This window comes from Rhinolophus sinicus, chromosome 1, assembly GCF_057876585.1.
Source record: "Rhinolophus sinicus isolate RSI-liver-muscle chromosome 1, RSI-T2T, whole genome shotgun sequence".
In the NCBI taxonomy this organism is placed as follows: domain Eukaryota; kingdom Metazoa; phylum Chordata; class Mammalia; order Chiroptera; family Rhinolophidae; genus Rhinolophus; species Rhinolophus sinicus.
The window spans coordinates 118,044,782-118,070,336 of record NC_142501.1 but is presented as its reverse complement, the minus strand read 5'-3'; the positions used below and the strand labels follow the sequence as shown (position 1 = coordinate 118,070,336).

At 39.3% G+C, this 25,555-nt stretch overlaps 1 protein-coding gene across 1 annotated transcript; it reads right to left on the bottom strand.

Moving 5' to 3' along the window:
• Positions 1–22,122: 22,122 nt before the first annotated feature.
• LOC141568437 (activated RNA polymerase II transcriptional coactivator p15) lies at positions 22,123–22,753 on the bottom strand. The gene has a single exon (XM_074318371.2). The coding sequence runs from the start codon at positions 22,674–22,676 to the stop codon at positions 22,293–22,295; it is 384 nt and encodes a 127-aa protein (XP_074174472.1). The 5' UTR covers positions 22,677–22,753; the 3' UTR covers positions 22,123–22,292.
• Between the last annotated feature and the right edge of the window lie 2,802 nt (positions 22,754–25,555).

The window sequence follows — 25,555 nt, the reverse complement described above, 5'->3', positions numbered from 1 at the left end:
AACTTGAGAAATACTAGTACCACTCGTCTGAAGTCCTGGAAGTCCAGCTTGTATTACTAGGGCTTCTAATCATAAAAAACAGGGAGGAGAGAAGGCATCTCAGAATCACCTGGGAAGGTCCTATTCCTTCCTTCCCCTAGACATTCTCAACTGTGAATGGGGAAGAGATCTCCTCCCCCCAGGGCTGGGGAGTCAATCATCAACTAAAAAGTAAATCCCATAGGAATCCAACAATATCTGCTATACAAACGCCACCCACGCCCATTAACACCCTGTGCCTTTCTTCCTTGTTCTCTTCATTACTGTGCTTGGGGAAAATGACTTCCCAGCCCCAGGGGGCTGAATCTTGATCGGGGTAAGCCTGTCATGCCAATTCCATTTCCTTTGCCAATGATGCTTTGAGGAAAAGGGATGGCCTACCATTCTGACCAATGGGACATGGGGGAAGCCTGTTTGCTAGGTTCCAGGACAGTTGATTTGCTCTTATACAGAGGCATAGAAAGAGAAGTACCTTTCTGTTTCTGAATGCATTTGAAGAGAACTAGAGCTAATGTAATCATTTTTAGCACCAGGAGCCCAGCCTGAGGACTAAAATGAACACTCTAAGGACAGACGGGGTCATAGGGTAACCAGTCATCCAGTTTTGTCAGGGATGGAGGAAGTTTCCCAGATTTGGGACTTGAAGTGCTAAGCCCAGGAATGCTCCAGGCAAACAGGAATAAATTGGTCATCCTAGAGAAGAAAAGGCCAGGTTTTGGGCAATGTCATCAAGCTGCTGAGTTCACCAACTCTGCAAAAGGCCTGGCTCTGGACTTTAATCATTGCGATAAATGCCTTTATCATTGACACCATTCTGAGTTGTGTTTTGTTTCATGCATCTGAACATGTCATAAATGACCAGTAGGGAAGGGATTTTATTCTAAATAAAACCCAGCAAGGAAGAGTGTTGCTGTAGTCATAGGAACTTACAGTCTTTTAAATCTGCTGTTCTTAATCCTACACCTTTCACTTACAGTGATTAACTAATTCACAGGCAGTTATTAAAATTCACTTAATAGGAGTTAATAATCAATTCATAAATAGCCATATCATTTTAAGTTATCATTGTATGGGTCCAGTCTCTGCTCTTAAAATATAATACATTCTTAGAAATATAAAAACCATAAAGCAGACCAAGCAGGCACTATTGTTCAAACATCATTTATATCAGCAACAATAAATGTCAAACGAGCAGAAAAGCATTCAAAAAGAGAAATAAAGTCTTGATTAGCTACTTCAAATGACCACAATTGCAACATAACCAGCACTGACAAAAAGGGGACCTTAAAATGATCTTTTGTAAGTTAATCTTTTCTTTTTAAGCAACTGTCAATTTACTGTTTTCTTTGAATTGTCTGGAGGTGTATTTCTCATTCTGTGCTTCTAGGAATAAAGGTTGCATTAGGAAGAAGCCTATTTCAAAGTCAGAGCAAAGCGTCCGACCAACAGAGACTTGTACTCTTCAATTTGCTCCTCACCTGAAATCATCCCAAATACCACTGAGTATTTGTAGAGTGATTGTTGAGTGCTGACCTTACACGTGACCTCAGACAATCAATTTTGTCATCTCTTTAACCACAAGAAGAATGGTAGAACTTTACGCCAATAGGATTCCTTAATTGCCTAGGTATCATGGCGATAGCCACTTTGGAGAAAACGCCAGAGACGATTAGACATTATACCATTTGGCAGTGGAAATTCTAGACTCGAGGGCTATATCTCAGTGTCTGAGGAATGCATTTGCAGCCATTTCTCCTGTTAAATGTGCTGTGAGACCACTCAAGAAATGAGATGTTGGCAATGGAATCATCAGCTCACTGCTCACTGACTGCACTAAGCTATATATTATCTCTTTGTCAGAGCTGGATGATGGCAGATGTCAACGTCTGGTCAATTGAGGTGCTGAATCAGTGAACTGGCAGGACTTGTGACCGACAATCAGTGATGATAGCCGGCGGAAGTCCTCAACAGGTGGAAGGATAAATAATTGCATTTAGTAATTTCTACAACTTTAACAGATAGTAGTCCCTTGAAAAAGGTAAGGAGTTTTAAATGAATCCAAGCTAATCCCTTTGTTTAGATCTGTGTTTTCCTTTTTCGGGCCAAAGAAGAAAATTTATTGCAGAGAATATCTGATTTTTCAAAATCATATGTTTTAAAAAATTGCTGCTTTATAACTAAGTTTTAATTCATGTTTTTTTTTTTTTGCTTGCTTTCAAGTGTTGTAGTTGTTGCTTGCAAAAACTTTTTTTTTTTTCCTGATGAAAAGGTATGGTTACCAATGTTCAATTATGTCAATTTGTCATTATTCACTTAACTGTCTGAAAGAAGCTTCACTCTGCTTCTCTCATTATCCTTAAGAACGGACCCATTAAACACTCTGGGTATGTCCCATAATAAGATGCCTGTTTTTGTAAGAGAATTAGAAGTTAAAAAGCAAACATCAAGCCAAATATTGATTCTGGAAAGATTTAGGGAAGGGTCATATAAGTCATTTATAATATTCTCCAAGAAAATCAGGAGAATCCTAAATATTTATCTACTAGACTGATACTCGAGTGCTTTTCCCGCCATCCGGATAAGAGATAACGGAGCACAGAATCTTGGACTTAGAGCTCAGATTTTGCAACCTATTGAGTTGGAATTTACATCCTTGTTTTGCCCCTTGCCTATGTGATGGCATGCATGAAGGTAAACTTTCAGAGCTTCAATTTTCCTCCTTCAAATATTGGGGTCATAATATCTACTGCATAGGTTTGTTTTAAATTATATTACATAAAGCAATTAGAAGACTGCTGGGTAGTTCTCAATAAACTATTGCTGTAATCAGTAGTAATATGGATTTGTGTTGTTCTAATTACATGCACAATTTCTTCACTTCAGGTTGCCCTCTCAAGCTCAAACATTCATCAACGTGCTAATCTCTTTGTCAAACAGTGTCCTTTACCTAATATTTTGAAACATTTTCTGATTGTCACCCGTCTTTCAGCCCAAACACTTTGGTATCCCCTTTTATTTTGGTTTTCAGACTTAGAAATTTGATTATTCTGTAGAGATAACATGTGATAAATAAACAAAAAATCATTTCCCCATACAATTAGCAATATCAGAGAGAGAAAGAAAAAGAAAACGAATCCAGACATTTTTCTTGTTTTTCTTCCACTGGGGTGTTTTATTAACTACCATACTAGTTTCCTAGGACTACCTTAACAAATGACCATAAACCATGTGGCTTTAAAGAACAGAAATCTATTTGATAGTTCTAGAGGCTAGAAGTCCAAAATCAAGATGTCGTCAGGGCTGGTTTCATCTGGGGTTTCTGAGGGAGAATCTGAAACTGTTAAGTATTCGTATAACAGTGTCAAAAATAGCCATTGAAAAGTACAGAAAATGTATAGATAAGAAAGAAAAAGTAAAATAAAAAAAATAAATTTTTTGTTTACTCTAAAAGTAGGCGGAGAAGTTTGAACAAAGGAACAAAGAATAGAAGGGATAAGTAGAGACAAATAGCAAGATGGTAGACTTAATTAAAACAAACCATATTAGTAATTACATTAAAGTACAAAAGGAATGACTCCTCCATTGTCAGATTTTATTAGAATAACAAAACTAGATCCAACTATGTGCTGTTTATAAGAGACACCTTTTAAATATAAGGCCACTGATAGGTTAAAAGTAAAATGATTAAAAAAATTATACTATGCCAACACTATAAGCTGATGTGGCCCTATTAACATCAGACAATATACTTCAAGATAAGAAGATTTACCAGAAATAAAGGACATTGCAAAATGGCAAAATGGTAAATTTATTAAGAAAACACCCTTTAACAGTTTAATAATGTAGCTTCAAAAATCTCTTAATGTGAGATGTCAGCAGGATTTGACACAAATTATCACTCATTCCTCCTTGATACCTTTTCTTCACGTAGCTTCCGGGACAGACTCTTTCGTGGTTTTCCACTGGTTAATACTTCTCCTCACCAGTCAATACTCTTCAGTACCTTTTAGCAAACATCCCTCTCCTCTCAGACTTCTTGTGGACCTGTCCCAGGGCTCAGTCCCCATTCCTCTTCTTTTCTGTGTCCCCAATGACTCCAATGATATTCTTTTCCTGTATAACAGTTTTAAATGTCACTACACTGACAACTTCCAAATCTTGTATCTACAGCCCAAATTTCTCAAATTCCAGATTTGTGTATCCAAATACTTGTTCAAATCTCTATTATTTTATAATCATATTAAACTCAGCTTGGCCCAAACTAAACTCTCACTATTCAGCCTCTGCTGCAGCCTTTCCATATGAATTGAAAGCGACTGTATTCTTTTAGTTGCTGAGTCCCAAACCCTTGAAATGATTAGTGATTCCCTTCTCTCACACCTCACATCTAATTCCTAATTCCTGTTGGCTCTATCATCAATATATTCAGAATCCAGCTACTTCTTACCAACCGCATTGCTAGCCTCCTGGTTTAATATATCATGAGCTTGCACTGGCTTTCTGCAGGAGGGGTCTAACTGAAGTTTACAGTTACACCCGCAACACAGAATTCTTTCAATGTAGCACTTAGAGTGATCCCCGCACCCTTTTTATTCCCAAGAATGAGAGGCTGACTTACATATTTATTTTTTATTGGGATAAAATTAACATAAAACTAACCACTTTAATATGTATAATTCAGTGCCCGTCCGTACATTAACCATGTTACATAGCTATCACCGCCATGAAGTTCCAAGACGTTTTGTCATCCTAAAAGAAAACCCAATACCGATCAAGCAATCAGTCTACATTCCCTGATCCCTCCACCCACTAGCGACCCTGAGTTGTTCTCCTCTCTACAGATTTACCACTTCTGGATATTTCATATAACTGGTATCATACACTATGTGCGTTTTTTGTGACTATTTCTTTCACTTATCATAATGTTTACAAGGTTCATCCATTTTGTAACATGTATCTGCATTTCATTCCTGTTTATGGCTGAATAATATCCCATTGTTTTGTTTATTTATCCGTTGATGGGCATTTAGTTTGTTTCCAGCTTTTGCCTATGGTGAATAGTGCTGCTATGAATATTCATGTACAAGTATTTGTTTGAGTCCCTGTATTCTGATTTTTAACAATTTTTAGAGTTTGAAAAAATTACAAACTTATAGAAAACTTCAAGAACAGTTCGAAGAACACTTAATTTTCCTGAGTCATTTGAGACTGCTTAGGCCCCAATTTCTCCAATACTTTAGTGTGTATTTCCTACAAACAAGGACACTCATAAGTAAGCAGAACACAGCCACTAATGTTAATAATATATCACTATCATCGAGCCCTCAGATAATATTCAAGTTTTACCAGTTGTCCCAATAATGTCCTTTATAGAAGCAGATTCAGTGCAGAATCCTATGTTGCAATTACTTTTCATATTTATTTTAGTTTCCTTCAGTCTAAAACAATTCCTTTGTCTTTGACCTATACAGCATTGACACTTTTGCAGGTTATAGGCAGGCAATTTTCTAGAATGTTCCTCACTTTGGAGTGTCTGTTGTTTATCATTAGATTCAGATTATATATCTTGGTTAAGGATATTATGGTGCTGTGTCCTCTCAAATGATACATGGTTTTAATTGCTGGCCATGTGCTCTCAATTCCCAATTGTAATTAACAAGAATTCTGCAGGAAGGAAGTACTTTGAGACTGTGTAAAAATATCCCATTTATCAAACTTCTCATTTATTCATTTATAACTGTATGGACTTACAATTTCCTACATTACTCAATGAGTTATAATTAGTTTCTATTATTCTTTATTATGATACACAAATGGCCCCATATTGGGCCAGTGGGAACCCCTCCAAGCTAGCATTTGTGTCCTTTTAACATGTCATTCTTTTAATACTTTTGTGATTTCTAGTAGAAGAAGGTGTTTCAGACTCATGCATTCCCTGCAATAGCTTTGGAATCAGCCATTTTTCCAAGGAGCTCTGGTTGCTTATGGTGAAATATAGCATTTGGAAGCCACAATCTGGCTGTTAGGAGAGCTCATTGCTTTGGAGGTGCCATTGTTCCTGGCCCTCTTGGGGGACCGACTTAGGGAGTGTGTGTGTGCATGCATACATACATGCACATCTAGATTATTTTCATAATGATGTATATCAAAAACCAAGAGTTTTCAACAATTACCTTCCAACGCCATAGGGTTTGTTCTAATTTTCTCACTTTTTATATTTATAACTCCATTCTGTAACCATGAGAAACTTGGCTCCCTTTATCTCTAATATATTTCACTATTTGTAACCACTTTTCCATCTGCACCACCACCCGCTCCCTTGCTCCTCACCCGACTTGGGCTCTAATAGCACTTTCCTGCTGCACCCCGTGCCTCCCACACACAGATGCTTTCCTAATCCAGCTTGGGCTCTGAGTGCCCACACCAGACCACCCCTCTCTAGAGGTGCGTTCTATAGATCCTCAGACCCTGATTCCTCATACTGGGCCACCCACGAGGTGGTACTCATCCTGTTTGGACTCCAATACCCCCATCAGAACAGCCCTCTATATAGATGTCTTCCTCATCCTGCTTGGTGTCTGACACTCTGTGATGGACAGGCTTCCTACCTGGATGCCCTCCTTACCTCACCTGGGCTCTGACACCCGTTCTGTATCACCATGGCTCCTTCCTTCTATCCTGTGGATATGAATGCCTACCTTGCTTTGTGCTACCTGATGGCTTTTAGGCTGAACTATATAGAAAGAGAAGGAAAGAAGGTAGAGAAACAGAATGATCCTTTAAAAACCCAAGTCATCTCAAAATGGTTGTAACAATTTGCATTGCTATCAGCAGGGGATGAGGCTTCTCCTTCTTCCTTCTCCTCCTGAAATGGCTCCCTACCTCATTCAGAGCAAAAACCAAGGTCTTCATAATAATATTGTAAGTTCCACTTGAACATTGCCTATTACCCTGTTTCCTCAGCTCTTACTAACTCTGTCTCCCCACGCCCCGTATGCGAAGTCTCCTTGCTGCCTCTCAAATACACAGGCAAGCTCCTGACTCAGGATTCTTTGTTGGCGCTGTTTTTCTCTGCTTCAAACATTCTTTCCCCAGATTCTCCTTCAAATATCTGTGCAAATCGCATATTCCTGGTGACAAGTAACCTGATGCATTAGTTTGCTTGGGCTGCCATAGCAAAATACCACAGACTGGGTGGTTTTAACATCAGACGTTTATTTTCTCACAGTTCTGGAGGCAGGAAGTCCAGGATCAAAGTGTCAGCAGATTTTGGTTTCTTCGTGTCTTGCAGGTGGCCACCTTCTTGCTGTACCTTCTTACTGCCTTTTTTCTGTGTGTGCACATCCCTGGGGTCTCTCTCCCTGTGTCCTAACCTTCTTAATAGGACATCCATCACAATAGCTTAATTTTAACTTGCCTCTTTAAAGGCCCTATGTTCAAATATAGTCACATTCTGAGATATGGGGGGTTACGAGTTCAACATATGAACTTTGGACAAATTTGGACAAAATTCAGTTTATAAAATCTGACCACAGAATATAATGTTGAAATTTGTACCACTGTGGCATTGTACCACTGTGGCATTTCAGTCACTCTTATACCTTGTTTTACGTTTTCATTTCCATCGCTTATTACTCACTGCCAGAGTATATAATTACACACACACACACACACACAAACACACACGTGTATGTATATAAAATTATATAAATTGGTTTGTCTCCCTCCACTGGAATCAAATTCTACAACGGCCAAGAACCATGCTTAGGACATGGTAAGCACTCTATGCATTGTTGAATGAATGAATGTTGAATGAATGAATGAGTGAATGAATGAAATTAATTTAGCCATTTATTGTGGATGAACATTTGGATTATTTTCATTTGGTATTATTTTAAATGTATCCTGGCATACATGTGCATCAGTTAATTCTGTACAGTATAGCCAAGGAGTGGGATTGCTGTGACATGGGGTATGTGTAGTATATCAGTTTCCTAGGGCTGCTATTTCAAAGTGCCACAAATGGGGTGATTTAAGAAAACAGCAGTCTATCTTTCACAATCTGAGGGCTCAAAGTCTGAAATAAAAGTGTCAGTAGGGCCATAATACCTCTGAACGCACTGAGAAAAAAATCCTTCCTTGCTTCTTCCTAGTTTTTGGTGTTTATTGGAAATCTTGGCATTCCTTGGCTTGTGGCAGCATAATGTAGTCTCTGCCTGTCTTTACATGGCCTTATTCCCTATGTCTCTGGATCTCTGTCTCTAATTCTCCCTCTTGTCTAAGGATACTAGTCACTGGATGATGGCTTACTCTAATCCTGTATGACCTCATTTTAACTTGATTACATCTGCAAAGACCCGATTTCCAAATAACGTAGAGTTAGAACCGCAACATATCTTTTTCTAGGACTCCATCCCACAATGCTTAACTTATATAGCATTTATAGAGGTTACCAAAATATATTCCCAAATGGTTGTGCCGGTGACCACTGCCCCCACTGGTTTATGAGAGACCCTGTTCCTCCATGACCTCTCCAACGCTTTTTATTGTCACACATTTTAATTTTAGCTAATCTGGCAATTCTGGTACTTTCTCATTGATCATTTATTTTAGAATTAGCGTGTCAAGTTTCACAAAATAATTGCTGTATTTGGATTTTCATTTTATTTTTATCGGTATTTTATAAACTGGTTTGTAATCCAGTTTGACAACAACTAATATCTTTATGATATCGCTTTCAAATATCCATGAATATGGTATAGTATGCCATTTACTTAATCTTCTTTAATGTCACTCAATACAGTTTATAAATTTCCCCATTAAAAAATAATTGAGTTCCAAATGTTTTCTTCTCTAGTTTAGCTTCTGGCAGTTAAGTATGAGTTAAGGAGATCTGGTTAAACCTGGGAAGCAGCAAATTAAACAAGGTGGCATTACATGTCAGACAAAGAAGGGATCTTAGGTTTAGCATTCTCATGACTTTTCATAGTCCTTTCATAGTAGTCTCAGTTTCAGCCTTGTTCAAACCCTAATAAAAATTCATGGCCTGTCACTGAGCCCACCTCAACTGGGAGGAAGGGCTTGGGCAGCAGAGGTTAGGGGCAGATCGCTTAACAAGTGGAGTCGGCATGACTAACATTCAGAAATTGATAGCTAGTCCAAAATGATGCCAAGTCAGCTGGAGAATCTTCCTGAGTTTTGAACAAGCTGAGAGAGACCAGATCACAAGACACATAAGAGGCAGACTTCAGCTGCCAATTTAACTGGGCAAGTGACATACAGAGAGAGCGTACAGAAGACATTGGATGTGGGGTCAGTGGATGTGGCCAGTGCTCTCTCAAGGACCAAATCAAAGCCCTTTTCCTCCACCCCAATGCCATGGAGACACAGTTCTCCCTCCTCCCTTCATACACCTCGACATTATCTTAGAGAAGCAGTGGGGACAGTGACTGTCGCAAAGACTGAGTGCCATTGTCCAAGAGACACTGAGAAATAGCCGTAAGAGCTGTTTAGATGATTGAATGGGGCTAAGTTTAAACCAGATTAGGCATTTAGTTTTTCTTTCTCCTGCTAACCTGTGGGTGCAGGAGAAAGGCCAAATTAAGTTAAATCCAAATTTAGAAGTGCATTTTCTCTGCATAAATGAGTTATGATGCAAGTTAAAAAATTATAGCTCCACTGCTAAATCTGCCCACTTTCTGCCTCTTCTGCCACTGTCCCATTCTGCATATTAACTAATTCTGAAGTTGTTTGATAATTCTCTCGCTCCACCCAAGTGGCTGGGGTGGCTCCCTTTTCATAATACTTGGTGTATCGGAGTCAGGCATTCACTGCTGTCCGTGACACTGCCCTAGTCCACTTCTCTAAGTGTGGTTCCCACAACCTTACCATAGCAACTTCATTCTACCAGATGCCCCCCCCCCCCCTTTGCCTCAATGTCCCAAAATAGTCCACATTGGTGTTTCTTAGTGTATGGTTATAATGTTCTTTTTGCTAAAAATACTCCTCCTTCTCCTTAAAACACTCTGGTCCCTTCGGGGCCAAGGTTAACACTGAAAGGGCTTTCCAACTACTGTAATTTGTCTTTTTAAAATCTTAACCACCTCTGTGGGTACTATTTTTGCTAACAGTTTGTCTATTGGCCCTGTCTTCTCTTTTTGGAAAATTCTACCCTCTACCATTTTAGATTTCCCTGTTACAGTCAGCATGACAACAGGATATACTATAGATATCTATTGTGTAGCTGATAGTGGACTCAACTATTTGAAAAAGAGAGGAAATGAAAAGGAACCATACTTCCAATTGTTGGTTTTAATTTTTCTATTGTTGCTGACTTTAGCCTGTAACGAGGTAGCATAGAATTGGTTTCACTCACCTGGAAACATGTATGTGTACACGTGCACAGGTAGTACCAACAACATCTTTCACTTAACCCTTCATTATCCCGACAGTATTTAGATCATTTACGCCTGTGTCACTTAGCTAAATGATGTTAATATTGTTATCATTTATTGAGTAATCACTCCCACAGGGTGTCAGCAGCCTCATTTAACAGATGAGGAAACATGTGTCGATTGGTCATGTGGGTAAAGTCCCACAATAAGTGATGAGGAATAAGGATTTGAACATTGGTTGGCTAACTCCAAAACCTAAGCTCTAAAGTCCACTGTATAATAAACTCAAATCGGTAGCTTAAATGTTAGGATCAGGCAGACAACACAGCCAGAGTTCTGAAACTTGAAAGAGGGTGAAGGGTGGGAGGTGGGATAGTTGCACAAACGTTCAGCTTGATTTGCTGTGCTGTTCAGTCCTGCGCCTCCATTACCCATGTGACCCTGGTGCACCTCTCAGAGGCACAATGTCGCTCTGATGAGAAGTGTTGCCCTGTTGTAAGTCTTCCTAGTCGACCTCTTATCCTTGTGAAAGAAGTAGGAAAAAATCTTGTTTTCATTTGGGAGGTCACAAGATGGAGATACAAAGGAATTCAATAATTTTGCAACGATTTTGTGATATGCCGTTTCATGGTGACAGTGAAAGGAGGAAATAAGAACAAAACTAGATATTCTCTTTACCACCCTGAGTCCAAAACCTGTCACTCCCCACCCCCATGCTGAAGCTGAGGATTCCTACAAGGTTCTTACTTCAAGCTAATGGCTGATTATAATTCCTTTGTTTACTGATAAAATTTTTAAAAATTTAAATAAAAGCAGTACATAGTAAGTAACTACACAGTTTTGGCCAATGAAGTTACATACAGAAAGACATCAAAAAGAGAGAAATCATTCATAGAGTAAGTGGGTCTCTGTGGCACAAGAAAATGGAGGCAACAAAATGTCTGGGATTAGATGATGGTTTTTGTTGTGCTAGGATTCACGTTAATTATTCTGCTCATTCAGTAGAAGAGGGTAAATACTGAAGAATGGGAAGCAAATATGTTGCTGCTAAAATGGTAGTGACTTGAAGTTTTCTTTAAGAGAGCCTGGGGTTTCCCCCTTTGCTTCTTGCAACTCTAGGGACGAAGTGGAGCCAGCCCCTTCAATCTTCCTGATTTAAACAACCACACAGTTGATGCCTCTTGGGCTTCAAGACACACAAATCAGGTAAGCCTGGGCACGGGACTGCCTGCTTAGGGAGAAATGGCTCACCTGAGAAGGAGACAGTGCTCAGTAATTCGTGGGTCTTTTGGATCCTGCAGGGAACTAGAGACTTCCCTTTGGATACCAAACAGACATAAAATACTAATTGTTTGTATCAATGAGTTGTCAGCTTATGTGTGTTCAATTAGATATGTGTATATTTACATGTCGTATAATGTAATTTTATTATCAAGAACTATGCATATACCTAGTCTATGACACTAATATCCAATATTATTTTGAAAACCACAAAAACTTTACCAAATGCTGATCAGCCTTTTTGATCCCCTCCATGACTCCCATTCTGAAGCTGGCTGCAGGCCCGTCACAGAGTGGGGCAATCCCAGGACAAACTCGGGAGGCAATTTCAGGAAATAGGAATCGAAATTTGCAACCTTCAAGAGACAGGAAATAAAAGTTATCTTCTCACTGGCATACACAGGTAGGAGGGTGAATGGGACACATACCCCCAACTCATCCATGCAGTTGTTCAATCATTCAGGCAGATACATGCTCTGAGCACCTACTCCTCTCCAGATGCTGAAATTCCAGAGCTCCTGCTTCCACAGGGTTTATGGTCTACTCTAGTGGGACATTCACTGTAGCACAGCAAATAACTAATCAAAAGATGTGTGGGACTCATTCAAACAACACATTGAGTAGGCATTGTGGTGATACTGTGTTTCCCCGAAAATAAGACCTAGCTGGACCATCAGCTCTAATGAGTCTTTTGGAGCAAAAATTAATATAAGATCTGGTATTATATTATATTATTATATTATGTTATGTTATGTTATGTTATGTTATGTTATGTTATGTTATGTTATGTTATACCCGACCGGGTCTTATATTAATTTTTGCTCCAAAAGATGCTTTAGAGCTGATGTTCCGGCTAGGTCTTATTTTCAGGGAAACACGGTACCTGGAATAGGGGATTGGTGATTCTTAAATGGACCTGTTCATCTCCAATTCAACTATTCCACCCTCCTTTCACAAGCAAAAGGATTCCTCGCTAATTCTCTCCCTTGCAGAGACTCTGTATTTCATATACAGGAGTTGACAATTTGGGGTTAAAAAGTTCTCGTCAGTTCTGTGTAGCTATTTTAGGTGTTTGGGCAAAACTCAGGGTCAATGTTCACTTTGCTGTGTTTTGATTCTGTACCTTGGCAAGGCAAGGGATTTTTGTGGATGATTTTGTGGGTAATTCTTCTTTTTTCTGGATTCGACATGCCACCTACACTGTCCTTTCATAATCATCACACTCTCCTATTAATTTTTATTTTGAAGTTCTCAACCTATACAGATATGTTATTTCTAGTTATGAACTTACTTGTCATATACCCCATTATTTATAATAGTGTTATATAATATATTCATAGCTTAAAAATACTCTTTTCTTTCAAATGTAATTTGAATTTGCTAGTATAAATATTTTGGCATGCGGAAAGCATTTTTAACAAGTGGTGGCATTTAAACTATTTTATTGAGATGACGTGAGCCCAGAAAGCATGTTGGAATTTACAAATATAATTTGATTTATATTTTACTTTGTAAACCAGGGCCAGGAGAACTACTAATTAGAACCATAACTCAAAGCTATAAGGAGTACTTATTGATTCAGATCATGAAAAGGCCGGCATGATCAAAAGCAAACATCCATCTCCCTCTTCATCCAGAGTTCAGGAGGTTAAGTGCTATTTGTCTCAAATCCTTGGTATTAGCTCCAGCTTGCAACGAAGAAGACAACTAACATCTCTATCCATCTGCTGTTAGGATTAGTATATTAATTAGCAAAATCATTCAATTAGCAGCACTCGGTGAACTATCACACTCCTTTCTCACCTGTCCTAATTTATTTGAACATGTAAGGAATTGTCACATTGAAGAAAATGTCTAAAACCCCTAGAATGTGTACTTATTTATGTTTCAACAGCACTCAAAATAGGTGTCCTGGTATTTAAAACAATAGCTGCTATAGTGTACACATGTAGACATGATCTAGTCACTCTCTTTTGTTTTATTTAATTAAATCACCCAATGGTAAACTTAGTCTTATAAATATGCATACATAGAAATGTCCTCTCCCTTTATACATTTCTGAGGCTCAGAAAGTAACTAAGGATACATAGCTGTCATTAGTAGTAAAGCTTGACTTTTAAGTTAGAGTAGGCTGTCTTCAGAATCTGGAATTTTTTTTTCGACTATCGTAGATGGCCTTCAGGAATGCATAAATGTCACAGAATAATCAGAGATGTGATTAGGCATTTGTGTATGAGGTTAGCCATCTTAGCATTATTTCAAATATATCGTGAAAAATTAGAAACAACATAAATGTCCAACAGTTGAAAAATGGCAAATAATTTATGGTATAAGGGAATATTATTCCACCATTAAAAATCATGTTTTTAAGAAACAGCCATTTGAAGATACTTATAAGGTAAAGAAGTGAAGAAAAATCAGGTTACAAACCAATAGGGAGAATATGACTCTTCTTTTTTAAGGAAAAAAATATGTACATACATAGAATGTATAGGGGGAAAAATGAGACTGCGAATAAATAGACCAAAACATTGTCAGATAGTTCTATTTCTTGATTTGAGATAATGAATAATTTTAATTCTTCTGTATGCTTATCTGTATTTTTAAAATTGTCTGCAATGATCACATATTTTATGACTAGAAGATGGAAAAGTTTATTTTCTAAAAGAAATGTAGAAATAAAACTCTTTAGCTTATTGAAGTCTTCTTCTAATCATTCAGCAAATATTTACCACATACATGCCATCTTCCATGTGCTAAGGATGAAAATAACATACCAAGTGGGGCTACATGAGTGCTGCCTTCAAAGAACTTCCAATCCAGTTAAGAAATGGCAAACAACATACATATTGAGTATGCGAATAATATGTACTAAATATGTATTCAGCGTCTCCTGTGTTCTGGGTTCTCTGTTAATCATATTCTCTTTCATCTGGAACACAGTTCTGTGTGGCTGATGTCTTCACCCTCATTTTACTTAAGAACTGAGGTAATTGGTGGGGCTGGTGTTCAGAGTCCTGGCCGCTGGCTCCAAAATGTGTGCTATTCCAACCACTCCTGTGGCTTGTCAGGATCAAACTGGAGCCTGGAGAGATTTATCTTCTGGTGAAACTAGAATAGTAGTTTAAATGGAGAGATGGATTAACTTTGACAAGTTTTATAAATGGATTCCCACCCTCAACCCACCCAGCCCCCACAGGATAAATTGAGTAGACAGGCTATTTTATTGTCACCTAAAAGCCAGAGATTGATAGGAAACAAGTGAGTGTGTATCTCTTCTGTGGCATCTGTAGAATGACCATGGATCTTATTTAATGTTTCACTTTCCCATTTATCCATTCAGTATGTGTCTTCCACCTTGTAGGTAGTAGCAACAAGGAGGCTTTGCACTGGGGAGACAATATATATAAAATAGAATTACTACCCTCTAGACGCTCACAGTGTGGGTGATCTTCTGAGCAATTAGTTATAAAATGTGTGTGACAAGTGCTGTAACAGGGGTGCAAATGAGCTGAGACCCCACCAAGAAGCAGAGCACTAACTCTTCCTGGGAAACCAACTAGACTGCAAGCTCATGAGGGCAGCTGCTCCATTGATTATTTTCTCCCTAACTTTGGAATTCTCAGTCCCGCATCACAGTAAAAACTCAATGAATGTGTGTTAAACTGATGAAGTTGAGGAAATCAGGACTCAGAAGGTCGTCATTTAAATTTACATGGCCAATCTAAACATTTTACACTTGGTCTTCTTCTCAGAATGGTTCCAATTTCCCCCCACTACTCTTATAGTCTACATCATCTGAAGACAAGCCTTAGGAAAAGCATCAGGAAATCCAAAAGAGTAATGACTCCCTCTTCCACCTTAATCTCAGATCAGACCACCTAAAACTATGGTCATCCACCCTACACTTCCTGAATTGTTTCCGTGGATATCAGGACCTTCCATACGTTCCAGAAACCCGGGTTACCTATGTTACCCCTTTTCCCAATTAAATAACACACTTTCTTCGCTCCAGCCCACCCAGTGTAGTCACTCTATCCCATGCATGTCAGTGAGGTCCCTACTCCCTTTGCTCACATCACTTTGACCACCAATGCCTTCCTCTTCCCTTTTACCCAATCTTTTCCATAACACCTACTTTACCATTAAACTTAAACATGTCCCAAGTATTTTACCCACTACCAGGAATTTACCTTACAGGTTTACTTCCAGAAGTTTGTCAGAATACTTACATGGAAGTACTATGGCAGTTTTGTCTATGAATGAGAAACTATGGAGACAGCTGAAGTACCATCCATTGAAGACCATTGAAATAAATTAGGGAACATTGGCATGATGAAGTGCCTTGTAGCAACTGAGGATAGCCATTTTCTACCTTTGTGTATTGAAATGAATTATCTCACTCAGGCCTGGTTTGCATTGTTTAGTCCCTTTTGCCCTCCCCAACTTTATCTCTGAACTTTTCCACTGTCCATCCTCCAGCCACATTAGCCTTCTTTTTCTTCTTAGAATATGTCAATCCCATTTCCACAATGAGATCTTTGTATTGACCTTTTTCCTCCCCACATTCCTGTGTGGCTGACTCTTTCTTGCCATGCAGTGCTCAGTTTCAGCTTCTCTTCCATGGAATGTCCTATTCTGACCTCCTAAACCAGGGGCCTACAATGAAGAATTTAGGCTTTGTGGGCCAAGAGGCAATGTCCTCAATGCTTTGAGCAACTGTTCTCATGGAAAGCTAATGATCTCTTTTTTTTTTTTACATTTAAAAATGTAGAAACCATTTTTAGCTCTTGGGCCATAAAAAAACAAGATGGCAGACAGGATTTGGCATAGACCATAGTTTGCCTGATCTCTGATTTAATTAAAACAAGATTCTCTGGTCATTCTTGATTATCATGCCCTACTGCATATTCATCACAACACATCACTACCTATTATTTTGTTTATTTGTTTGTCTTCCCACCGTACAGCAGGAGCATTGCTCATCTTGTTCACTGCTATATGCATAGTACTTATGAGAGTAGTCGGCATATAGCAGTTGCTCAACAAACATTTGTTGAATGAATGGTTAAACTTCAAGGCAGACTATATGCTCCTTAGGGACAGGGGCCATGAGACAATCATCTCTACATGATTCATAGTACCTAGGAGATTATCTTGAATTCCTGTTCAGTGAATGAAAGTGTCTTCAAATTTAGCCTGTGCTAATATGATTTCTTATAAGCTCACTTTAAATAAATTGCTCTGTTTTCAAAGGAAATAAGAGTAGAACCTCTGTCTTCATGAATTTAACATTCGTGGTTATCTCTTTGCTGGTGAGTCAAAAGTTCATGACATGCAATAATTTGCAATTTTGCTGAGAAATTAATTTGAATCCTAGAGGCTGGTGAACAAGACTCAGCCTCTTAGAGAACAATGTGGCCAGAAGCCAGTGCACAGCCCAGGATGTGGGAATTTGGGGGTGGAGTGGGGCTCAACTTAGGATCTTGTGTGTGTATGAAAAATTTCTTCTTCTGCCAGAAAATAGATAAATGATGCCTGAAATGAAGACAACTTCTAGGATGATGAGATAAGTGAAGGAGACTAAAAAAGTATTAGTTCTTAGCCAGAAAACAGACCTTTTGGATAAAGAGTGAAACGTTAAATTCATCGGTGACTAGAATCTATGATATAAACAAACCAGCCATATGTTCATTATGAAAATTAGTATAAAAGCAAAATTTGTGAAATGAATTCAGTAAGTGTTTCAGCCAGGACAGAAGTAGCTCATCAAGTGAGAGTTGGATCATTTACATATAATTGTGCAGTGATGTGAAACCACACTGTATAGTGGAAATGATATATTATGATGGCCTTTATGAATCTGGGTATTTTCAAGGGTTTCAGGAACTCTCCCTTGTGAGTTAAAGAATCTGTTATTATTTAATGAGCTCACAAAGAGTTGGCATCTTTACAAATGAGAGATGGAGCTCAACCTATAAAAAAGAATTAACTACATAGGATATTAACACTGGCAGAATTTAAAGGGAGAGGACACTCTGTCCTATTGTTGAAGTACCCATTTCTTTGCTCTTTCTTCAAAAACCCCCTTCACATTTCATTCTCATTACAGTGTACTGTTGATCCTTCCCCCTCAATTCTCCTGCCAGCCATTTTCCCCTGGAAATGTTCTACCATTAACAAATGCCTTACTGCTTAATGTTCTCTCTGAAAGTTCAGAAAATGACATAGACAATGTCTAATTATTAGCTTGTACAGTATGACCAGTGTCAACATTGTTATAGTTTGCATAATTTTATAGACAGAATCTGTTTGAATTAAATACCATCAGACTAATTTACTCTGGATCAGTGGATAAGTTGATAACATTTATAAGACGGTTGTGTAGACAGAGCCTGTTCTAGGGGCAAATGTGTTTTATCTAAACAACCAAAAAGTAGCAGCATAATATTTGACATTAACCGGTGTGTTTCATTCCCGGCATTCCTTTGTAACCTCTTGCCTTTCTCTGATTCAGTCAGTGGTACACCACTGGTTAATAGATTAAAATATTACCCACATTTGGATCAGTTGATCTAAACTCAGAGAACAAAAGTACAAGTCTTAACTTTGGCATTTTTAAAAGCTGAAAACAAAACATAAAATCTTTTTATTTGGAAGAATATACAATTAGGCAGTTTTTCTTATTCCAGGAAGTAGATGTTATCGGGACTGAGGGGTAGAACAGAATAGTTGGAATGCAAGGAAAAGAGCTGAGATATGTGTTTCTGGGAAATGGGGCCATTACTCCACCCCAGACTGCATATCCCTGGATGAGAAAGAAATGGGACAAAAGAACCTGACAGAGTTTTTCAGAATCTGAAAGCAGAGAGGAATTTTGCCCTATGCTTCTAGGGTAGAACCCAAGAAAGTGGCAAGACCTCAGTTCACCTGCCCTTTGGAGATTGTATTTAGTTATCCATTCACTTATTTGTCTGCTCTTCATGTATTTTCTGCCTACCTACTGGTAGGCGCTGTGTTTAGCAGTGGGGGTACCAGTGTGTGGAAACATGGCCTAGGAGCAAAAGCTATTGTTGGACAAACCTCTTTGCCCACAGTCCGTGGTGTCTAGCTGGGGGTAGCGCCATCTCTCTGGCATTCAGGACGAAACCTTGGCATCATCTTCAATTCATCTTTCACACCCTGTGTCCAAGAGATTCTGTTGGCTCTACCTTCAAAATATATCCAGAGTCTAAATACTTCTCTCCACATCTACTGCTCCTGAAATAGCTCCCAATGGACGCTCCTTGCTCCAACCTTCCTCCTAGAGTGTGTTCTCAACATAACAACCAGAGTGGTCCCTTTATGATCTAAGTCAGGTTATGCTGCTCCTCTGTTCAAAACTCTCAGTGAATTCCTCAGAGTAAAAGCCCAACCCAGTCTGCTTCTCCCATTGCCTTTCTGAAGGCTTCTCTTGCTTTTCTCACCCTTGCTCACTCTATTCTGCCTCAATGGCTTCCTGCTGTTCCTTGAGCAAGCTCACCCCTGCCCTTAGGCTTTTGTACCTGCTGTTGCCTCTCCTTGGCATATCCTTCTCCCGACTATTCACTTAATGAACTTCTTCACCTCGTTCAAGTCTGCTTAAATATTACCTTCTCCATGATCTCCATTGTGAAAACACTATTCAAAATTTCAAACCACCAGCCCTAGTCTGCTCTCCTAAATCCTCTTTACCCTGCTCTACTTTAGGGCATACCACCTATCGGCTTCTAACATCCTATAGAATTAGACGTTTTTATTATGCTTACTTTTTATCATGTATTTCCTCATTCCAGAATGGCATGCTTCCTGAAGCCAGGGATGTTTGTCAGTTTTGTTCACTGACATTTCCAAAGGGTCTAGAACAGGGCCTGGCATATAATCGGTGCTCAGAAGATGTTCGCTGACAGAGGTTGTTGAATGAATTGCTTCACAGGGTAGTGTGGAGGAAGCAGTGCAATGATTTCTCAAGCCCTTAAAAAATGGTAGTAAAAGGCCTTAGTCCCATGGAGTTCCATGACCTGGAGAGGCATGGCAGAGGGCTCAGAAATGGCTGAGATCAAGTTCCACCTGAGAGACTGTGAGGTCAGAACAAGGAGCACCAGAGCAGCAGACCCTGTGGATGGACGACTGGGACCTCAGGAATAGGGGTCATTGGGGTAACTGGGTATAGGGCAAGGAGGACTGTGGGCCACCAACAGTCAGACAGCCCAGACCATGCCAGCACTCTGTAAGACCCCACTTATTTGGGTGCAACTTTGGGGAAAAGATACATGAATTTTTCTTCTCCTGGCAGAATATGGGTTACAAATAAAAAGTAATGTAATGTATAGAAAACATCACATGCTTTGTGCACTTGAGTTGTGTGGACTAAGATTTGTACCTTCTACGAAAACAACTCGCACAACTTCTATGATTCAGTAAACTTGGATTCAGTCAGCTATGTCATAGTAGACATATGAAGTATGGTACGGAAAAATGAATTAAAAAATGAAGCAGAGAGGGAAAAAATGGCTTCCTTTTACCATTCTCCTGTGTGCAAAAGTTGACTTTTCATGTGATACACTCTTAAGTCTTCTTATTCAGATTTTCAGATTGTGGTGTAAGTTCTCAGAACCTGGAGAGGGTATTATTAGGATGATATTATCCCAGATCCTGCCCTTACGTGTTTCAACAGGTACCGTACACTTATGTCACAATTAAATGGGAAGTTTGCTTCCACTTATGCATTTCAAACACTTTACTAAATACCTACCATATGTGAGACATTCTCTACACATGAAACACATACAGGCTGAATTGTCAGCAGTCTCATGGATTCCTTCATCTGTATCCCACTGGGGCATCAAGAAGAACATGTCCAAAATGGAATTCGTCCTCAACTCTCAATCCACTTCTCCATTCCTTAACTTGGCTAAAGTCATCTCTGTCCATCTAGTCATCCAAGCCAGAAACCCTGGAGTCCTTCCAGAACAGTGCTACTCAAAGTGTGGTCTGCAGATGAGTGTTGGATCACAGTTACCATCATAACAACATAAGGACAGTAACTGAAAGTAAGTATCAGAAACTTATAACAAGCTGGCATTTCTGCAATATCCAAGCACATGATCATTTTCTTTCATTTTACCAAAGCAGTGGTCCACAATAGTTGGAAATTCTATAAATTGGGCTTCACTGAGATAGGTTGAGAACCACTGTTCTCAACGATTTCTTTCCCCTCACCATGTTTCCAAGCCGACATCAATTCTGAACTATCCCCCCAAATATATCTCAAATCCATTGTCTCCTCCCCTTTAAGTTTGGGCTCTTGTTGTTTACCTGGCCCATGACAATGGACAGGTAACTGCTTTCTTCCTCCTTAAGCCTCTCTCCTCCTTCTCCAACTATACACCCTGTTGCCTCCAGAGCAGTATTTTAAGATGTAAATATGATGATGTGCCTCCCTGTTTAAAACCAAACATTGGTTCTCCACTAGCCACAGAAAGAAGTACATGTTCCTTTGCATGTTCTTGAAGGTTCTCCACAATCTGGCCCTTTCCTGTTTTTTTCAGTTTAATCTTTTGCCACTCTCTGTTCTGTATTTTATACACTATCCATATCATGTGTATTTGGGTTCTAAACACCTATAACTGCCTGCATTTGCTCCTTGGAAAAATCCTTCTTTTCTGTAACATTCCACTCAACCAAATCAAATTGTGATAGGGATAATAGAAGCAGGGCAAAATTCCCTGGCGTATCTGTATCACAAGTGAGCACGGCATGAGCACATCACGGCGGGATAAGAGAAAGTCTAAAGCTTGGGGTGAGGGCAAAGCAGGCATGGCTCTGGGCAAATCCAGATCTGGCAAATGAGAACAAAATCTGGTCTAAGGAAGAACAAATTGTGTTATTGAGGAACCAATTCCAAGATCGAGGGAAGTGTCATAAGATATTTCCCAGAAAGGAAAGCTGGGGAACCAAACAGGATCCAGACCAAGGTACTATCTGGAATCTCAAGCAAGATCAGGGAAAGTGAACATTCCACCTACACTCAGGTCTACTAGAGGCTTTGTTGATGCTCCAGTTGATTTTTGCGTCCACATGACCGTATGCTGAGGTTCGCACTCTGGGATGCTTTCTGTCGAGGTATCTTAATGTGTTCCGTTCAGATAGCGCCTTCTTGTATCTCCTTGCTATAGTTCGCGTATGTGTGTAGCTTATATATGTATTAGCTGTTAACTCAGTGCAATTATTTATTTACTTGCATATTTTCCCACTCTGCTAGACTGTGAGCTTCTGGAATGCAAGACTGTCCATTCTTTTTTTTTTTTTTTTTTTTTGTATTACTTGATTTTATTTTACACTAGGTGGTGGGCACAAAGAAATCTTCCTTAATAAAGTTGACAATTAGTTTCATTCAGAACATTTTTAATAATGAACATTAAAAAAAAAGTATTCTTACAAATTCTTCTGTAATCCAAATATACAATAGCTTGGAAAACAATGTTTAGAAAACAAAAGCCAATGTAAAAAGACAGATTAAAACAACTAGAACAGTACAGGTTTTATATGGCTCTGATTTTACAGTTTTCTTACTGCATCATCAATGTCAGAAATCTGTTCCTTCAGCTGGCTCCACTGCTCAGGATTTAAAGAAATACCTTTTCTTCCTGGTTTCATTTCACCTTCTGGATCCATCCAATATTCTCTAATATCAATTAGGACTTTCCCTTTAAAGTCTCGAACACTGACGTACCTCATCTTTCCAATCTGAAACATGTTATCATCTCTGCTGCTGCTACTCTGCTTAGAAGATGCCAGGGCTCTTGAAGTTTCACCAGTTTTTTGCTTCTTTACAGGTTTTTCTGGAGTAACTTGCTTTTTCCTCTTTAACTTTTTGTCAACTTCACTGTCAGAATCGCTGCCAGAAGAGCTTGAAGAAACAAGTTCCTTTGATTTAGGCATTGCTCCGCTCCTGCAGTCTAACAACCTAGTGCTCGCTCGCTCGCGACTGACAGACAACCGGACGTGACGGAAGTCGAGACGCCCAAGACTGTCCATTCTTTATCTTTATATCTCAGTGCCTTAGCACAGTTCCTTCCAGAAGGCTCGCGTTGGAACAAATGCTTGTGGAACGGATTACGTGAATACACACGTGCTCACTTAGGACGTTCAGCAGACTTAGAGAATTCTTTTTGGTTGTCCTTTAGTTTGCCATGTAATTTTGCTGGAGCATCTTGGGCAATGTCACACCCAGGCGGTGATCATTTGACCTCAAGTTTCTAATCAGCACTTTGCAGAGGAAATTCAATCTACAACTATTCACATAACACAACATCAACCTATTCTAGGAAAATAAGTCCCGGATTAGATTCCTATGAGACACTAAATTGTCCCGATTCTGAAGGAATCGAGTCCAGAGGTCAGCAAACTGTTTCTGAAATAATCCACTCAGTAAGTATTTTAAGGATTGTGGGCCACATCGTTGCAACTACTCAACTCTGCATTTGTAGTGTGAAAGAAACCATAGACAGTTCATAAATGAAGGACTGCGGTAGTGTTCCAGTAAAACTTTATGTACAAAAATAAGCAGGAAGCCTGATCTGGCCTGTGAGCTGGAATTTGTCCACCCCCTCATCTAATCAGTTCTTTTAATACTTTTTTATCAGAAGACATCAGATGGGAACAAGAGAATAGACACTGCTGGTTATTATATATCCTGAGCTAGTTGTTAAGATTAGTTAGCTCATTTATTCCTCAGAGCAGTCTGCAAAATAGATACCCTTATCCCATTTCATGGATGTGAAGTTATTCAGACTAACTGGCTTTATAAGATCACGTAAGCAGTAAGTGATGAACCCTCCATATCAACCAGATTGAGGTAACTACAAAATTCATGCTTCCTTCACTAAACTGCACTGTCTCCAATTCACTCTCAATTGACCCTTTGTTATAACAGATATAAATTGTGACAAGTTTAAAGCTGTCTGTTATCCATCAGGCTGTACTGTGGTAATAACCCCGGTTATCTCAAGAATATTGAGTGCCAGTGTGAGCTTATGAAATACAGCACAGTTAGGAAAAGGTGTTTAGACCTTAGGGCCATGTGGTTACTTGTTTGTCATTCTGAGACGGGTTTAATCATTTTCCAGAGAGTAGCTGAATGCAGATAGGGTGGTTCATCTCAGGTCACTAGGGGACCTGCTTCATATTGTCCTCACTCTGAGACTCAGGCTAAGAAAGACCCCGACCATTGGAATCGCACTGGTACCTAAGGCAGGGGCATGGCAATGAAGCAGATCGTGCATACAGGTTATAGACTTCTGCCCAGAGTTGACACACTTGAGGTCTACTCATCTTCGTTGGCTAAATTCAGTGAAATGGTTTTATCTGACTTCAGAGGGACGTGTAGCCTGCCGTGTACCCAGGATGAAGAGAACTATAAGCATAAGCGAATAGCACTAATGAATACCAATACTTTTGTAGGGAAATTAAGATTTTTTGCTAAGTAGATTAAATGTCAAAAGTTTTTATATCTGAAATTGTGCCAATGTGTGTGGGAGAAAACGGAGGTCCATAAACGCCTTCAGAACATATTAATGTTAATATTACTTTATGTATTAATTACAAAAACATGCTTTTCTGGCTCATTTATTCCATTGTATATCTGGTTAGTGAGTACCTTCTCCAAATATTTTGGCAATGGGAAATGGAGGCATTCTGCAAAGTATTGGATATTATTTAATATCTTGTAGAACTGTCAAATCAAGATTTAAAGAAAATTTAGTTAAGTGAAAAATAGCATTTATATGACAATCAATATTGTAGGTTCTTCTATATGGAATGACAGCATTGAAATAATATAGCCAATTTGGAAACTGCTAGTCATTAGGAAGTTGAACATGAGTAAACTTGGCTCTTTGCATGTGCTTGATACAAAGCCGAATCACATCCTCAGTGACCCTTAATGCAATTTTCACCACCAGAACTGGGTCCTTTGTTACTATGTGTAAATGCACCTTATGCTATATCCCCCCACGTCCAAGGACATGAGTAACTGCTAGAAAACTGGAGGGTAATTTGCAAGGACGCTAAACCTATGAGCCCTTTGCACTGGCAGCCACCCACGGGGGGCTGTTCACACGTTCTGAGGCAAGGCTTCACTCATCACCGTGGCCACTGCATGACTAACTGCTTCCAAGACTTCAGGGCTCCTGCTCATGTTAATGCTACTACTCCTGGTGTCTATTAATACTTAGGAAGGGGTGAATGGGGGTGGAGGCAGGGTGAAGGCGGCAGAGCTTCCTGCCTCCATCCAGGAGCTGAGAAGGAAAGGACTCCATTCTGGGATTCATGGTTCAGCATGATGGTGTTGTACACACTGATTTCCTGTTCCCACCCCTTGCGCTTCTGTCCCTATGGATCAGTAATGTTAAAGGGATCCAGTATTCCATGGGGGTAGAAGTCAAGGTGATTCCAAGGTTAGTGTAGCGGCCTCCCTGTACCGTGTCATCGTATGCACTACGGTAGATGTGGACCCAGAAGTACTAGTCAGAAGTTGTGGAGTCTCTTTAGATCCATGGTTCTTTTGACTAGAGAGTGGTCTAAATTATTTTTAAGAAGGATAAATGTCTTCTAGTCAGTTGAAGACTCCTGGTAAGTGAGTTGAACTGATTGGCTTGGATTTATTTTTAGTCCATAGACGATTTCATTATCTATTATTTTCTGCAAATGTAATAGGGAAAAGTCCATGGAAAACTGGTTTACTGCAACATTAGAAGGACAAATGAACAAATTTTAGTATATTTTCTGTTGTTTCTTGGCCAAAAAAATCATAATCCCAT

Coding starts and splice junctions, on each gene's coding strand:
- LOC141568437 (XM_074318371.2), bottom strand. CDS start 22,676: ATGCCTAAATCAAAGGAACTTGTTTCTTCAAGCTCTTCTGGCAGCGAT.